At 41.9% G+C, this 15,018-nt stretch overlaps 1 protein-coding gene across 2 annotated transcripts in view; it reads right to left on the reverse strand.

Moving 5' to 3' along the window:
- Positions 1-899: 899 nt before the first annotated feature.
- PAFAH1B1 (platelet activating factor acetylhydrolase 1b regulatory subunit 1) overlaps positions 900-15,018 on the reverse strand; it is an 88,636-nt gene continuing 74,517 nt past the window's right edge. For both annotated transcript variants that reach the window (XM_070735241.1, XM_070735242.1), the window contains exons 8-11: positions 13,945-14,173; positions 5,339-5,440; positions 4,778-4,934; positions 900-1,130 (exon numbers count right to left, since the gene is read on the reverse strand). In XM_070735241.1, the coding sequence (XP_070591342.1) occupies positions 1,057-1,130; positions 4,778-4,934; positions 5,339-5,440; positions 13,945-14,173 (562 nt within the window). In that variant the 3' untranslated portion in view covers positions 900-1,056. The remainder of the gene's footprint in view (positions 1,131-4,777; positions 4,935-5,338; positions 5,441-13,944; positions 14,174-15,018) is intronic.

Below are 15,018 nucleotides of genomic sequence, written 5' to 3' on the forward strand. Positions count from 1 at the left end.
TAGTTCTGTAAGAGCCTGCTACGTTCTCCACAAAACACCCCAAAATCTGGGACTGCTTGCTTTGAGAAGTTACTAACTGGAAAAAGGAAGGGAATGCAGAATTGTCCCCCTTAAACCTCCAATAGCTTGGGGGGCGTTGGAACCATAACCAAGAGATGGTGCTGGCTGAACCTTCAGGAGTCAACTGGGGGATTCACATCTGACTGCTCCAAGTGGTAGCTAAGGAAGAGCAAGCCTAGAAGCCTCCTATGATGGGCTTTGCGTGAAGTGTCAACTGTCAGAAGGCAAGGATGTCTTGACAACCAAATTGGAAGGAGAAAAAAAAATACACACGCTTCATACCAAGGTTCTCTTCCTATTTTGCAGCCTGTTAGTATGAACATACTAACTTTCTTCTTCTTTTTTAAAACGTGATAGGAAACCAAAATAAATATATATGTATTTAGGAGATAGATAGATATATCTATCTCCTATTGATTTGGCAAAAACCATGACAGGGGGGAAAAAAACCAGAAATTTTATTTGTTTCCATTAATTACATTTAAGATTCTAAGTTGCAGCTTTGTTTTAAATCTAGTATCTTTAGATTTCTTAAGCATACTTAAGTGATGTTACAGAGATACGTGTTTCTGAAATAACCCACCCGCCCCCCGCCCCCAAAGAACCCCCGTTATGAGTCACTTAGTAAATAGGCACCACCAACAGTAGAGTCGGGGATTCAGCTTATCCAGTACAGAATGATTTTGCTGTCACCGGTTTAAGTGCCCCTAATTCGACCAACCGGCTTCTGCCTTCTTAGGTCTGATGTGACCAATGCCAGCCCAAATTCTTAAACCTATGGTACTTCTAGACAACGTATGTAAATTTACAGTATACAATTTGGATTCACCATGCATGAATACTTTGTGTGTAACATTTAATAAGCTCAATCTACATCCAGAATAATTTACATGAAAGGACAATATTTATTTTAAACAGAGCTCAATGGGTAACCATGGTATCCGAGTGCATCCAGAGGGAGAGGGAGGGGAGGGAGGGGGTCAGATGTAAATCCAATCAACGGCACTCCCAGACTTTTACTGTTTGATCTACGCTGCCGGTGACCACATAGGGCGCTGTCTTGTGGAAATCTGCAAGGAAGAAGGGGGGGAAGGAAAGAGAGAGAAAAAACCAGCTAGTATGCATAGGGTAATTATACTGAAATTGAATTTAAAAGATTGTGAAATGGTTATCAGTTGGACTGTGATCCAACGCCTCGTAATCTGCACGACTGCAGGATTAGGTCAGGCAATTTTAAAAAAAGAGTACTGAGTGAAATGAAATACTGTCATTTTTTTTATATAAAACATTAATCAATGTTTAGTTAGATTAATAACAAGCTTGGAGCTCCAACTTTGGCAACTTTTAAGACTTGTGGATTTCAATTCCCAGAATTCTGGAAGTTGAAGTCTACATATCTTAAAAGGTTGAGGAATGTGGGTCTATGGGGATTCTCAGTCATCCAAGTCATAGATGTCCGAAAGGTGCTTTTTTCAATAGGTGACTGGACTTTCTGGGGTTGTGGGGTGTTGTTGTTGTTTTTTTTGGGGTGGGGAAGATGTTTAACTTCTCATCCAAGAAGCTTCGCCAGCTCTGACTGGATAGCGGGGAACAGAGGGATTTATATTCCCCTTATAATTATAATGAAGAGCCTTCTTGGATGAGAAGCGAAGAAAAACGAGACAGTCCAGTTGCCCCGTGAAAAAAGCACCTTTGGGTCTATCCCAAAGTCAGACCCCTTTCTTCACTTCCGGGTTTACAGGGATTTGAACTCCATCCATTAAAGTGAAGGCCATGGGCTTACCAATAAAGCAAAGTCTATACACTCCATTCAAATTTAGTTAAACAAGAACAACAAGTGAGAAGGCAGGCATTTTCTGCTTAAGGTTTTGATAAGCTCTTACAAACTCTGGGGTAGACCCTAAGCAATGCAGTAAGTAGACTGAAGCCTGCCATCCGTATTTATTGTAAGGTTCTTGGGTTGCAGGCGCTACTGCCAAGGTTATGTATCAAATGCTACAAATCAAACAAATGGTATGTGGGAACACATAGGGCTGGTGCTAATACAAGCTTCTCTCTTCCTATCATGGTTCCCAGTGGTTAAAATTCCTTTTCTTAAGCAGCAGATAAAGAAATGCTTCCTCCCAGGAACTTTCTCTTCCAATCTTAAGACTTCCGGAGATGAAACACCAGTCTGTCATATGTAAAGTATTACAAGAATGCTATGGGCAGCAAATTCCAGACTACGAAACAACAATACCAATAGCATTTAGACTTACATACCGCTTCCTGGTGCTTTTACAGCCCTCTCTAAGCAGTTTAAAGAATCAGCCTATTGCCCTCAACAATCTGGGTCCTCATTTTACCCACCCCAGGAGGATGGAAGGCTGAGTCAACCTTGAACTGGTGGTGAGATCTGAACTTCTGATCTACAGCTAGCAGTCAGCTGAAGTAGCCTGCAGTGCTGCACTCTAACCACTGTGCCACCCTGGCTCTTAAGAGTTGCAAGGGACCTCGGAAGTCCTCTAATCCTCTAAGCAGGAGACCCTAAACCAGGGGTGTCAAACTCAATTTCATAGAGGGATGCATCAGAGTTATGTTTGACCTATGTTTGATCAGAGGGCGGGGCCAGGGTGGGTGTGGCCAGCTCAACATCACTCATGTCAGGGGTGCCTGCGGTGGTTCAAGTGCTCTTTCAGCAAAACAGGTTCCCGAGTTCAGTTTTCGGCTATGACAGTCTCCTGCAACCCTTTGCCAGTAAAAACTGAGCTCAGGAAGAACAGACATAGCCCTCCTGAGCTCCATTTTCACTGGCAGAGGCACCGCAGGCAGGTCCTTCGCCGTTTCCAGGGCGTCCCCGCGGACCAGATGTAAACACTCTGCGGACTGGATCCGGTTTGACACCCCTGTGCTATACCATTTCAGACAAATGCTTGTCCAATCTCTTCTTAGAAACCTCCAGTGTTGGGGCATCAATTGATTCAGGGGGGCAAAGGAAGCTCAAACCTTTTGGCCACCAAATGAGAAGAGAGGACTCATTGAAAAAGATCTTGATGTTGGGAAAGATGGAAGGCAACAGGAGAAGGGGACAGTGGAGGATGGGATGGTTAGACAACGTCATTGACGCAGTGGACATGGATCTAGGCAGGAGGCAGCGTAAGACAGGGGAGCCTGGCATGCTATGGCCCATGGGCTCGCCAAGTCGGACACATCTTAGCGGTGGAACAACAACAACCAGGAAAAAAACAAAATAAAGGTTGTGTGTGTTCCCCTGAGGTGATGGTCAACAAGGACATCTCCCTCTATGAGCATGCAGAATGGGTGTTAAAAAAAGACTGTTGGAAGAAGCAAAAAAAGGGGGCAGCAGAGGAAACTTGTGATTAATGTACATGGAAACAACTGGAATTTCCTTGTCCGAGCTACAGATTACAGGTAGTCCTCGACTTGTGACCACAATTGAGCCCAACATTTCTGTTGCTACGTAAAACATTGGCTAATTGAATGCTGCCCTTTTTACGACCTTTCTTGCCACAGTTTTTAAGTGAATCACTACAGTTGTTAAGTTAGTAATAACAAAGATCATCCACCCGGTCACAGTGCATGTAGGGCCACCCTGGCTACTGGGGAGAATACTGGGGTGATCCATAGCAGCCCCTTGGTTGGGTCAACGCTGAGATCACTGACCCGGGAGCCTCCAGATCCAGTGGCCATAGGGGGCCAAACTCATCATGAAGTGCAATGCATCCTCGACTCTGGGTGGTTCAGGGGGGGCAATTCCAATACTTAATCAAGTGGAGAGCTACCCTCTTGTCAGAGCCATCCTGGGTAAAGAGCAGAAACATCCAAGCCAACCGTCTACCTAGCTAGATTCCATGATGGTTAAGGGAATCTGGCTTCCTCATTGACTTTGCTTATCAGACGGTCGCAAAGAGGAAACAGGTGACTGTGGGACATATCAGGATCAGGCCTACCTGAGAGAATATTCCAAATTGCAGAGAGGAGAATTGTATAACTTTAACAATGCAAAACTGCCTAGTCAAGGTGAATATGCAAATTGTAATGTAACCCGATTGGCTGACAAAAGTACATAATGCACCTTTGCATAGGTGTGGCTTGTGGCTTGAAGGTATTGTGGCTTAGTATGGTTTAGAGTGGCTTGTGAATTAGTGTGGCCTGTGGTGGCTGAAGACTTGTAATTGAGAATAGCAGATAGAGAATTGTGAGTATTTTGTATAGTAACTACTAGAGAGATAGTTACAGTGTAAATAATTAGTGCCGGTTTGCTACACAAGAAGTAAATATTTTCCTAAGAAACTCTGCAGTACGTATCTTCAAGATAAAGGTTCTTGATATTCTGGTTAGCTGCTTTGGCTATCTGGGTAGGCTAGCTTCTGCAAAATGTTACTCCAACAAAGACATTGCAACTGTTAAGAGTAGGCGGCCAGGCATCTGGATTTTGATCATGTGATCATGGAAAATGTGACAACAGCTATGAGTGTGAAAAACAAGTCACTTTCTTCCAGGGCTGTTGTAACGCTCACTAAACGAAGGGTTGTAAGTCGAGGACTACTTGTATTGATGGAGGAAAGTTGCCTTGACGGGCTATTTTGCCACGAGTCAATCAAACGTCTGTCATTTGGTTGAGGAGTGATGGGTTCAACGTACAAGCCCAGCTTTCCAAGTCACGGAGGAAGGCTAGTGGCACATGCTACCAGCACACTTAAACGCATATACATACCCAACGAGGTAACAAAATGTTCATGCGCGTTAAGAGTCTTCATGCATCTTTTGTTCTTGTAGTCCCAGACACGTAAGGTCTTGTCATCGGCACAGCTCAAAATAAATTTACCACCAGAGTGGAACAGGACACCGCGTACCCAGTTATCATGGCCCACCTTTTAAGTGAAAATAGAAAAGCCCGAAGTCACAAGCAGAACACAGATGGGACATCTGGAGAGGAAGAACACAAATCTGAAATCCAGAGTTCAGACGGTGTTGCTCCTTGCCCCCAAAATTGGCTCTAGGCTCTTCGGAGAGGGGCGGCATACAAATCTAATAAAATATTATTAATGATTATTATTAATTAACAGCGTGTTGAGCTTATTGGGTGGAAATGGTAACCTGTTTTGCTGTTCTTCCTTCAAGCTCTCCCAATTCTATTTATTCTGATGTGTGCGCTCGGATTCCTCAGAGAATGCCTGAGCTCAACCCGTAAGTAGCGCAGATCTATTCCCTCATGTAGTAACTAGGCAGAGTTGCAAAGCAGGTGAACAGAGGAAAGGATATTCGGGTAACTTACAAGGGTCATAAGGCACATGCCAGTACTAATGTCCCACATCTTAATGGTCTTGTCTCTAGATCCAGAAAGCAGGAAAGGCCCAGGCTTACCGCTCTTCTTAGTCTACAGGGGGTTAAAAAACAAAGAAACATTATGTTAAAAATTAGATAATATTATATGAAGAAGTAAACAAACAATGTGGAGACTTATGTGAAGCTCAAAACATTTTCCATTCAAGATATCCAGAATGAATACAATCTGAATGCAGAGAAAAGCAAAGAGTCTCCCAACAAAATATACACATTCAGTTTTGAGTAAGACAAAGTTATTCTAATAGATGTCATTGCAGGTTATGTTGAAAGCATAAGGGCATTATTTGGTGAGAATATAGCATTCATTCTATTGCTGCAATCACAGAAAAGGGGCAAAATGCCAGGCCAACTTTGTGTTTCTGAAATTCTTGCCTGCATGGCTGTCAGCATCCAGCAGAGATGGTTAGATTGGACTGGCCTTAGCAGCTGTACATATACCTATGCCTTTTGCTTGTCTGAATGTTTATTTATTTATTTTATTTTTATTTATTAAATTTGTATGCCGCCCCTCTCCGTAGACTCGGGGCGGCTCACAACAGTAATAGAAAAACAATGTACAATACAAATCTAATAATTAAAACTAAAAACCCATAATTTAAGAGAATATATACACACAACATACCATACATAAACAGTATAGGCCTGGGGAAGTTATCTCAGCTCCTCCATGCCTGACGGCAGAGGTGGGTTTTAAGGAGCTTGCGAAAGGCCAGGAGGGTGGAGGCAGTTCTAATGTCGGGGGGAGCTGGTTGCAGAGGGTCAGGGCTGCCACAGAGAAGGCTCTTCCCCTGGGCCCCACCAAACGACATTGTTTAGTCGACGGGACCCGGAGAAGGCCAACTCTGTATGTATTATTACATAGACCCTAAACTGAAGTGACAAAAAATGTGTTTGTATGTGTGTGAGAGAGAGAGAGAGAGACAGGGAGAAGGGGGAACAAGAGAGGGAATGAGAGAATGAGAACGAGAGAAAAAGGGGAGAAAAAGAGAGAAAGAACAAGAGAGAGAGAAAACCAGAGAGAAAACAGGTGCCTGCACATAAACTAGTCTTAATTTTTTTGAGATTTTCATCTCAGCAACTTTTACAGGTGATACAGCTTATAACAGCTGATAAGAGTAATACAGAGGAATCATGGAGTCTCTCATCTGCACCTCTATATCTGTCTGGTTTGGTTCTGCAACCCAACGAGACCGATACGGATTTCAGAGGACAATCAGAACTGCAGAAAAAACAATTGCTGCCAACGTGCCTTCCATTGAAGACCTGTATACTGCACAAGTCAAAAAGAGGGCGGTGAAAATATTTACTGACCCCTCACATCCTGGACATAAACTGTTTCAACTCCTACCCTCAAAACATCGCTACAGAGCACTGCATACCAAGACTAGATACAAGAACATGTGCTTTCCCCCCCCGAACACCATCACTCTGCTAAATAAATAATTCCCTCAACACTGTCAAACTATTTACTAAGTCTGCACTACTATTATTACTAGTTTTTTCTTGTGATTCCTATCACCCATTTTCCCACTTATGACTGTACGACTGTAACTTGTTGCTTGTATTCTTAAGATTTCTATTAATATTGTTTCTTCATTGCTTATTAGACCCCTATGAGGATCATTAAGTGTTGTATCTCATGATTCTTGACAAATGTATTTTTTCTTTTATGTACACTGAGAGCATATGCACCAAAGACAAATTCCTTGTGCGTCCAATCACACTTGGCCAATAAAGAATTCTATTCTATTCTATTTTGTTAACACTGACCCTGAAACTTTACTACAATAGCTCAGAGTTAAGAAATTCTGCAAAGGAAGACATGCACAACTGGGTGACTTTAACCTGCCACTAGAAGCACAGTTAGCCTCAATGCTAAGAAGAATCTATACCAAGCTTCAATGCTCCAGATGGATGCCTGGACCAAACAATTGCCTTTTATTTTGCTTTTCGGTTTTATTGAATTAATTTTGTGCTTTTTTATCTTTATTGTGTTCATTGGTGTTCTTGTTTTTCATGATGGTTGCATGTAGGGCTTTCTTATTATTCACTTGCAAACTGCTCAAGGATCCTTTGGGAGGAACAGAGGTAGAGAAATAAAATAAAAAACAACAACAGAGCTACTTAAGCCAGTGAACACAAATAATCATTAAAAAAAAAAAAAGCCAACCCATCAAATCTGTCCAATTTAACAAAATATGGCTTCATCGTAAACTTCTACTGTATGAAAAGTTTCTTTTTCTCCCTTTTTCACTTAATGAACTGATAACTCAGTCTTTATTGGTTGGGGGTTATTCCCATTAATCGACCTGTTGAGGAAAGGGATTCTAGAACTGAGAGGAAGATGGTTTGAAGATGTCCCACAGCCACACTGGATATTACAATTTTGCCAGTAATTGCTGTATTGTAGGGGGGGGGGGGGGGGGGTTGTGCCTTCCAGTTAGTGGAAGAACCTAATCTGAATAACTCCAGAGTCTCAAAAATAGACGGAAGGTAGTAATTCACTCTCATGTTTTTCATCAAGCACAATATACCATATTTTTCAGACTATAAGACGCCCTGGAGTAGAAGACGCAGTAGAAGTAGTAGATTTTGAAGAGGTAAACAAGGAGAAAAAAGTGTTTTTTCCTTCCCCGGTTCTGCAGGTTTCTCAAATTCTCTGCATATCCCGTTTTAGTGAAAAATGGGCCAGTTTATTTGCAAAAATGGGGCGTGCAGAGGGTTTGGGAGGCCTGCAGGCTGCTCCTGGGGAGGGCAAAAACACCAATTTTGCCCCACCAAAGGCCCATTTTTCATTTCCCAAATGGTAAGGCCGCCCTAATTTGCTTCCGTTTCACTTATCCTCAAGGAAGATCCATTTCATTTAGAGTGGCGATGTCAAACTCCATTTGACTAAGGACCACATCAGAGTTGTGTTTCACCTCGGAGGGACCAGGTGAGCGTGGCCAGCTTGACTTCACCTGTGGTGGTGGGTACCTGTGGTGGGCTCCCAAGCTCAGTTTCTGGCTGCAAGGACCTCCTGCAACCCTCTACCTTGTGGCGTGGCCCACCTGAGCTCCATTTTTGCTGGCAGAGGGTTGCAAGAGGCCATTGCAGCTGGAAACGGAGCTTGGGAGCCCATTTTCGCTGGCAGAGGCACTTCAGGCCAGTCCTTCACTTTTTCCAGGCCAAATGTAAGCCCATCATGGGTTGGATTCACTCCATGGGCCTTGATTTAGAGGTTCACAAGAACCGATCAAGAGGTTTAAATAAGATAACATGCAGAAATCCAGAATAAACAGGACATGAAAAATTAAAGTAGCAACCAGGTCATTATCGTTGGCATGCTGGAGAAGCAAGCCCGGGGCACTTTACCATATGATTTACTCTTAATTGTCAGAGATAAAAACAGAACTTGAGACACAAGGCTACTTTTTAAAATCAGCCTTCCACAAGTTGGCTCCCTCCAGAATCGTTTGCAATGTTTGTTGGGAATTTTTCAAGGGAGGGTCTCAAACCAGAGGATCCACCCTAGGGAAGACCGATTCATGTTCAGCCAAAATATGAGCTTTTGCTGTAACATTAAGTTCTCTGTCCCTGTGACTGTTAGGCCCCCTTAAACGCAAAGCTGGAATAAGATCTTAGGATATTGGGAATCTAACATTTTCTTCAGCACTGGAGGCTGTTGGTTATCATTCCAGAACTGAAGCCAACACAGGCTAGGGGGGGAGGGGGATAAGGTCAGCTGAGAGAAATGACCACGACAGGAATGCATGGATATCCTTTTCAGAGATTGAAGACGTTTCAATCCTGATCACAATGAAGGCAAACCAGGGGTGATCCTTTTGTGGCGCCATTCTAAATGTTTAAGCAAAAAAAACCCACTTAGGTAAATGACTCAAAAGTGCTTTTCCTAAAGCAGTGTTTCCCAACCTTGGCCACTTGAAGATATTTGGACTTCAACTCCCAGAATTCCCCAGCCAGCATTTGCTGGCTGGGGAATTCTAGGAGTTGAAGTCCAAATATCTTCAAGTGGCCAAGGTTGGGAAACACTGTCCTAAAGGCAACTGGACTTTCTTGGGAAGGTTTTCCCTTCAAAATGTTTCGTCTCTCATCTTTGGTGTTTTGGAAAAGCACCTTTGGGACAACCATGACCTGGATGATTGAGAATCTCCACTGTCATTTAGTAAATGAATTTTAGCAGAGGAGCTGCCATGGATAGGAATTGAACCCAGAAGCCTCCTCTGCATGGCTTTCATCCATAGAAAGGAAGAAAGAAAAATGGTGATGGCACTGTAGGATGTAGAAATGGAGGTAGGGACAGATTTTATTTCCTGGGCTCCAAGATCACCGCAGATGGGGACTGCATCCAAGAAATTAAAAGACGCTTGCTCATGGGGAGGAAAGCTATGACAAACCTAGACAGCATATTAAAAAGCAGGGACATTAACCTGCCAACAAAAGTGTGTATAGTCAAGGCTATGTTTTTCCCAGTTGCAATGTATGGCTCTGAAAGTTGGAACCATAAGGAAGGCTGAGCGCCAAACAATTGAGGCCTTTGCACTATGGTACTGGAGAATAGTCCTGCGAGTCACGTAGGCTGCAAGGCGATCCAACCGGTCAGTCCTAGAAGAGATCAGCTCTGACTGCTCTTTAGAAGGCCAGACTCTGAAGATGAAACTCAAAGACTTTGGCCACCTAATGAGAAGGAAGGACTCACTGGAGAAGAGCCTGATGCTTGGAACGATTGAGGGCAAAAGGGGACGGCAGAGAACGAGGTGGCTGGATGGAGACACTGAAGCAGTCGGCATGAGCTTAAATGGACTCCAGAGGATGGTAAAGGACAAGAAGGCCTGGAGGAATGTTGTCCATGGGATCACAATAGGTCAGATATAACTTTGCAACTAACAACAACACTGTAGGATGGGTTAAGAGGATGCATTACAAAAACGAACTTCGCACACTGCTTACATCTGCTGTTCAAAATGCACTGCAATGCAGTGATGCTTCCCTAGGAGTGTAGTCAGATTCCCAGGCCACGTAGCAATTGACCCAAAGTTGACTGATATGGCCAGCTGTCACTACATCTACCCACTTTTACCATATCCTCAAGAGTCAGTTGGCTGACATGTGCAGCAGTTGAAATCGAACAAACATACTAATAAAAATCCAGCCTTTCGGTCCTTCTTCTACCAAGCTCTTTATCTTCATGCCCTATTAAGTGTGAGGCTGAGAATATCAAAGCATGGTTTATTTTGGGGGGAAACCCCACTTAGAAGCAACAATGGCTCCCTTGCATTGATTTCCAACAAACTGGAAAGCAACATGAGGAGCTTCTACCGCAGATCTTCTGCCGCAGATGAGGGGTAGGTCATTTATTTCATGATTCAGAACCTCATACTTAGTGCCTAGATGGTTATCTACATTGGAAGCTCAAATACACCCGAACGTAATCAATAAAAACCAAATGAAAACATACAAAGAACTTCTTGACTCCAAGGGAGTCATCAAATCCAGAGAAAAACTTAAAAGTGAAGGCCTAGAGCTAGATTGGTTACCATATTTTCAGGTACAAAGCAGATATAAAAAAAAGATTTGATTAAATTTGGAATATGTAAAAAACCTAATGAAATACCGTAGATAAAATCTTAACAGGATCAGATAAAAAATTTATTTCCAAAATGTATAATTATTTATTAAATTATGAAAATACAGAGGAAATAGTCAAACATAACATGATAGCATGGATGACAAATTTTGGTTATTCTATTCAGCTAGATTGGGAAAAATTATGGAAAATTAATTATAAGATGGCATTGTCTGTATCATATAAAGAGAATTTACACAAGATGTTTTATCAGTGGCATTATGCTCCAGCACGTCTAGCCAAAATCCATCCAAGTGTAAGCAATAAATGCTGGAAATGCAAAACTGCCATAGGAACATACTATCACATTTGGTGGTTATGCCCAGAAGCAGAAAGATTTTGGACCAGGATTCAAAATTGGTTGAAGGAAATATTAAATTATCAATTAGAAACAAAACCAGAAATGTATCTGTTGGGAATAATCAGAGGACAGCATAGCAAAGAAGATTACTATTTAATAACTCACATACTAACGTCAGCAAGATTGGTGTTCGCACAAACTTGGAAACAAGAAAAGATACCAAATGAAGAGATGGTGATTAGGAAAATGTTAGAGTGTGCTAAATTAAGTAAATTAACATATGAATTACAGAATAAACGAAATAAGGACTATATAATTGGCTAGAAAAAAAATAAGAAATTGAACTAATATTTAAGGGAAAGAAATGAACTAACAAAAACAGAATTGTAAAGTATTAAACATTAAGTAAATTCAATTTAATTTGTGTGTGTGTGTGTGTGTGTTTATGTCGGATCACCCTGGTATATTGAAGGAACGTCACAGCTCCTTTTTGCCTCTAGGCCCAACCCAGGACCACTACAAGGCAGTTAATTTATTTATAGCCGACAACTAGAACTTTCCCAGTTGGCTTCCAACAAAGCAAAGTCAATTTGTGAAGCTGGATTCACTTAACTAGTATGCAAAAAAACATTTGACATATATATATATATATATATATATATGTGTGTGTGTGTGTGTGTGTGTGTGTGTGTGTGTTTATATGTCTTGTTTTGTTTGCTTGTTTGTTTGTATTATAATCAAAATAAAATAAAATAAAATAAAAAAAGAACCTCGTACTTAGTATGCTATGGCCAGAGGTAACTTCTTGGTGGTGGGCCTACGCATAATCTCCTTAGAGGCGTTTGGTTACAGTTAATTTATGCTTCACTGAAATGCTAAAGCTAAAAACCTAAGGACAAATAGCTCTGCTGCCCAAATGATCAACTGTCACTCTCCTATATTTGAATTTAGTTATTTTAAAAAAATATTCACTGTAATCTTTATAATCTTAATTGTTGAGTCTATGAAAGAATAAAGACAAACTGGCATAATTCATATAGCTTTTATAGGTGGTCAGAAGGTGTGTGTGGGAGGGTGTCTTTCTGTCTATTTTGTTAACCATAAGTAGGGAATTACAAATGATTCTGAATAAACATTGGTATCACCCTCCCAAACCACTATTCAATGGTTTGAATAAACATTGGCACCATTTTTTTACAGAAAAAAATACCGAAAATGGGAAAGAAAGAAAAAATTCCACCACTTACCTTAAAATAAGAGTAATCTCCAAAAATAGCAGGACTGTGCCCACTCTTCCCCAATTCAATGCTATTTATTCCTCTAAATCAAAGGTGGGGAACTATGGCCCTTTTATGACTTGTGGACTTCAACTCCCAGCATGGCTGGCTCAGGAATTCTGGGAGTTGAAGTCCACAAGTCATAAAAGCGCCAGTCCAGCATCCCTGCTCTACATGTTAGACCTACAGCTTCCACAATTCCTCAATGAGATTATATAATTATATTGTAATGCATTAATAGTACATGTAGTCCTCAGCTTATGAACATTTGCTTAACATGAGTTTAAAGTTACAACAGTCAAGAAAAAGGGACATCTGACTCGTCCTCAAAGTTACAACTGTCACACTACTGTGATTGCAATTTGGGGTGCTTGGCAAACGTCTTACACTTGCGACAGTCGCAGCATCTTGAGGTCATGTGATCATGATCTGCAACTTTCCCAGTTGGTTTCCAACAAAGCAAAGTCAATTTGGGAAGCTGGGTTCACTTAACTAGTATGCAATTCACTTAATGGCCACAGTAACATTAGTAGTAAAATCAGGTCCAGTCACATCATCATTCACTCTATGACTTGCACTAGTTTATAAGAGAAATTCCAGCCCCAGTTTGGGTTTTAAATCAAGGACTACTTGCATTATTCACAAAAATGTATTCAGACAATTTGATATCACACAATCCTGCTTGCAATGGAAAACTTTTACCATATAACATAATAATGAATAAAATAGAATAACTTTATTGGACAAGTGTGATTGGACACACAAGGAATTTGTCTCTGGGGTATAAGCTCATGGTGTAGTGTTCCCTCGCTTTTCGCGGGGGATGCGTTCCGAGACCGCTCGCGAAAGTCGAATTTCCGCGAAGTAGAGATGCGGAAGTAAATACACTATTTTAGCTATGAACATTATCACAAGCCTTCCCATAACACTTTAAACCCCTAAATTGCAATTTTCCAATCCTTTAGCAACCATTCAGATTATTACTCACCATATTTATTTATTAAAGTTTATTAAAAAAAATATTTATTAAAGGCAGATGAAAGTTTGGCAATGACATATGGCATCATCGGGTGGGAAAAACCGTGGTATAGGGAAAAAATCCACGAAGTATTTTTAATTAATATTTTTGAAAAACCGTGGTATTGACTTTTCGCGAAGTTCGAACCTGCGAAAATCGAGGGAACACTGTACATATAAACCTCAAGTAATAGGTCATAGTCATAAAGAGAAGATAAAGATTTCCCTTGGAAGAAAATCCAAAGCATGTCAAGTTCTCAAGTGGAAAAGTTTGCCAAACCAGTAAGGACGTTTTTGTAAGTGGAATCCCTTACCTCAGATCCTGTGGCTTCCGATATGGTGGAATAAGAGCTCTCGGGAGCCCAGGAAATACACTCTACTACATGCTCATGTTCTCTAAGTTCAGCTTTGCACTCCTTTGTTGCTACCACCCAGACACGCACGGTCTGGTCATTAGAACAGCTGGCAATCAGCGTGCCATCTTGGTTAGGTCGTACCATGCGGACCCATTCTCGATGCCCCGTGAAAGTCTTCACACAGTAGCTGTTCACAGGAAAGAAAGAAGGTGGCGTTAAGACATAGCAAAGATTGCTATAGAAAATGGAACCAATAAAACGGATGGACTGAGGACGATTCGGGTGTGGCTGCAGCATTTTTCCCCCCCAAGAGCTGATTTGTAGTCTTGCCAACTTAGTTTAGAAGTTTTTGCTATTAGAAGTTTTTTCCTTCTCCTTGTCATGAGATGCCGGCCTGCTTCCTCCGCTACAACCTCCTCTTTCTTCAGGTTTACCTTCCTCCAGGGGCAAGCTCTCTTTTTCGGTGCAACCGTGAGAAGCCTCCCAGCCACTAACTCTTTGCTAGCTGCTTCCAAGCAATGGCGGCTGGCTGGAGGCTGGCAATCATGGGCTTTCCTAAATATGCCCATGTTACTCCAACACTCCGCAATCTGCATTGGTTGCTGATCAGTTTCTGGTCACAATTCAAAGTGTTGGTCATCACCTATAAAGTCCTTCATGGCACCGGACCAGGGTATGTACGAGACCGCCTTCTGCCGCACGAATCCCAGCGACCGGTTAGGTCCCACAAAGTTGGTCTTCTCCAGGTCCCGTCAACTAAGCAATGTCGCCTGGCGGGACCCAGGGGAAGAGCCTTCTCTGTGGCGGCCCCGACCCTCTGGAACCAACTCCCCCCAGAGATTAGAACTGCCCCCACCCTCCTTGCCTTTCGTAAACAACTTAAAACCCACCTCTGCCGCCAGGCATGGGGGAATTGAGATCCTCTTTCCCCCTAGGCCTTTACAATTCTATGCATGGTATGTATGTATGTATGTTTGGTTTTTATATTAATAGATTTTTAATCATCAATACCAAATTACTATTGTACACTGT

Source organism: Erythrolamprus reginae, chromosome 1, assembly GCF_031021105.1.
Source record: "Erythrolamprus reginae isolate rEryReg1 chromosome 1, rEryReg1.hap1, whole genome shotgun sequence".
Taxonomy (NCBI): Eukaryota; Metazoa; Chordata; class Lepidosauria; order Squamata; family Dipsadidae; genus Erythrolamprus; species Erythrolamprus reginae.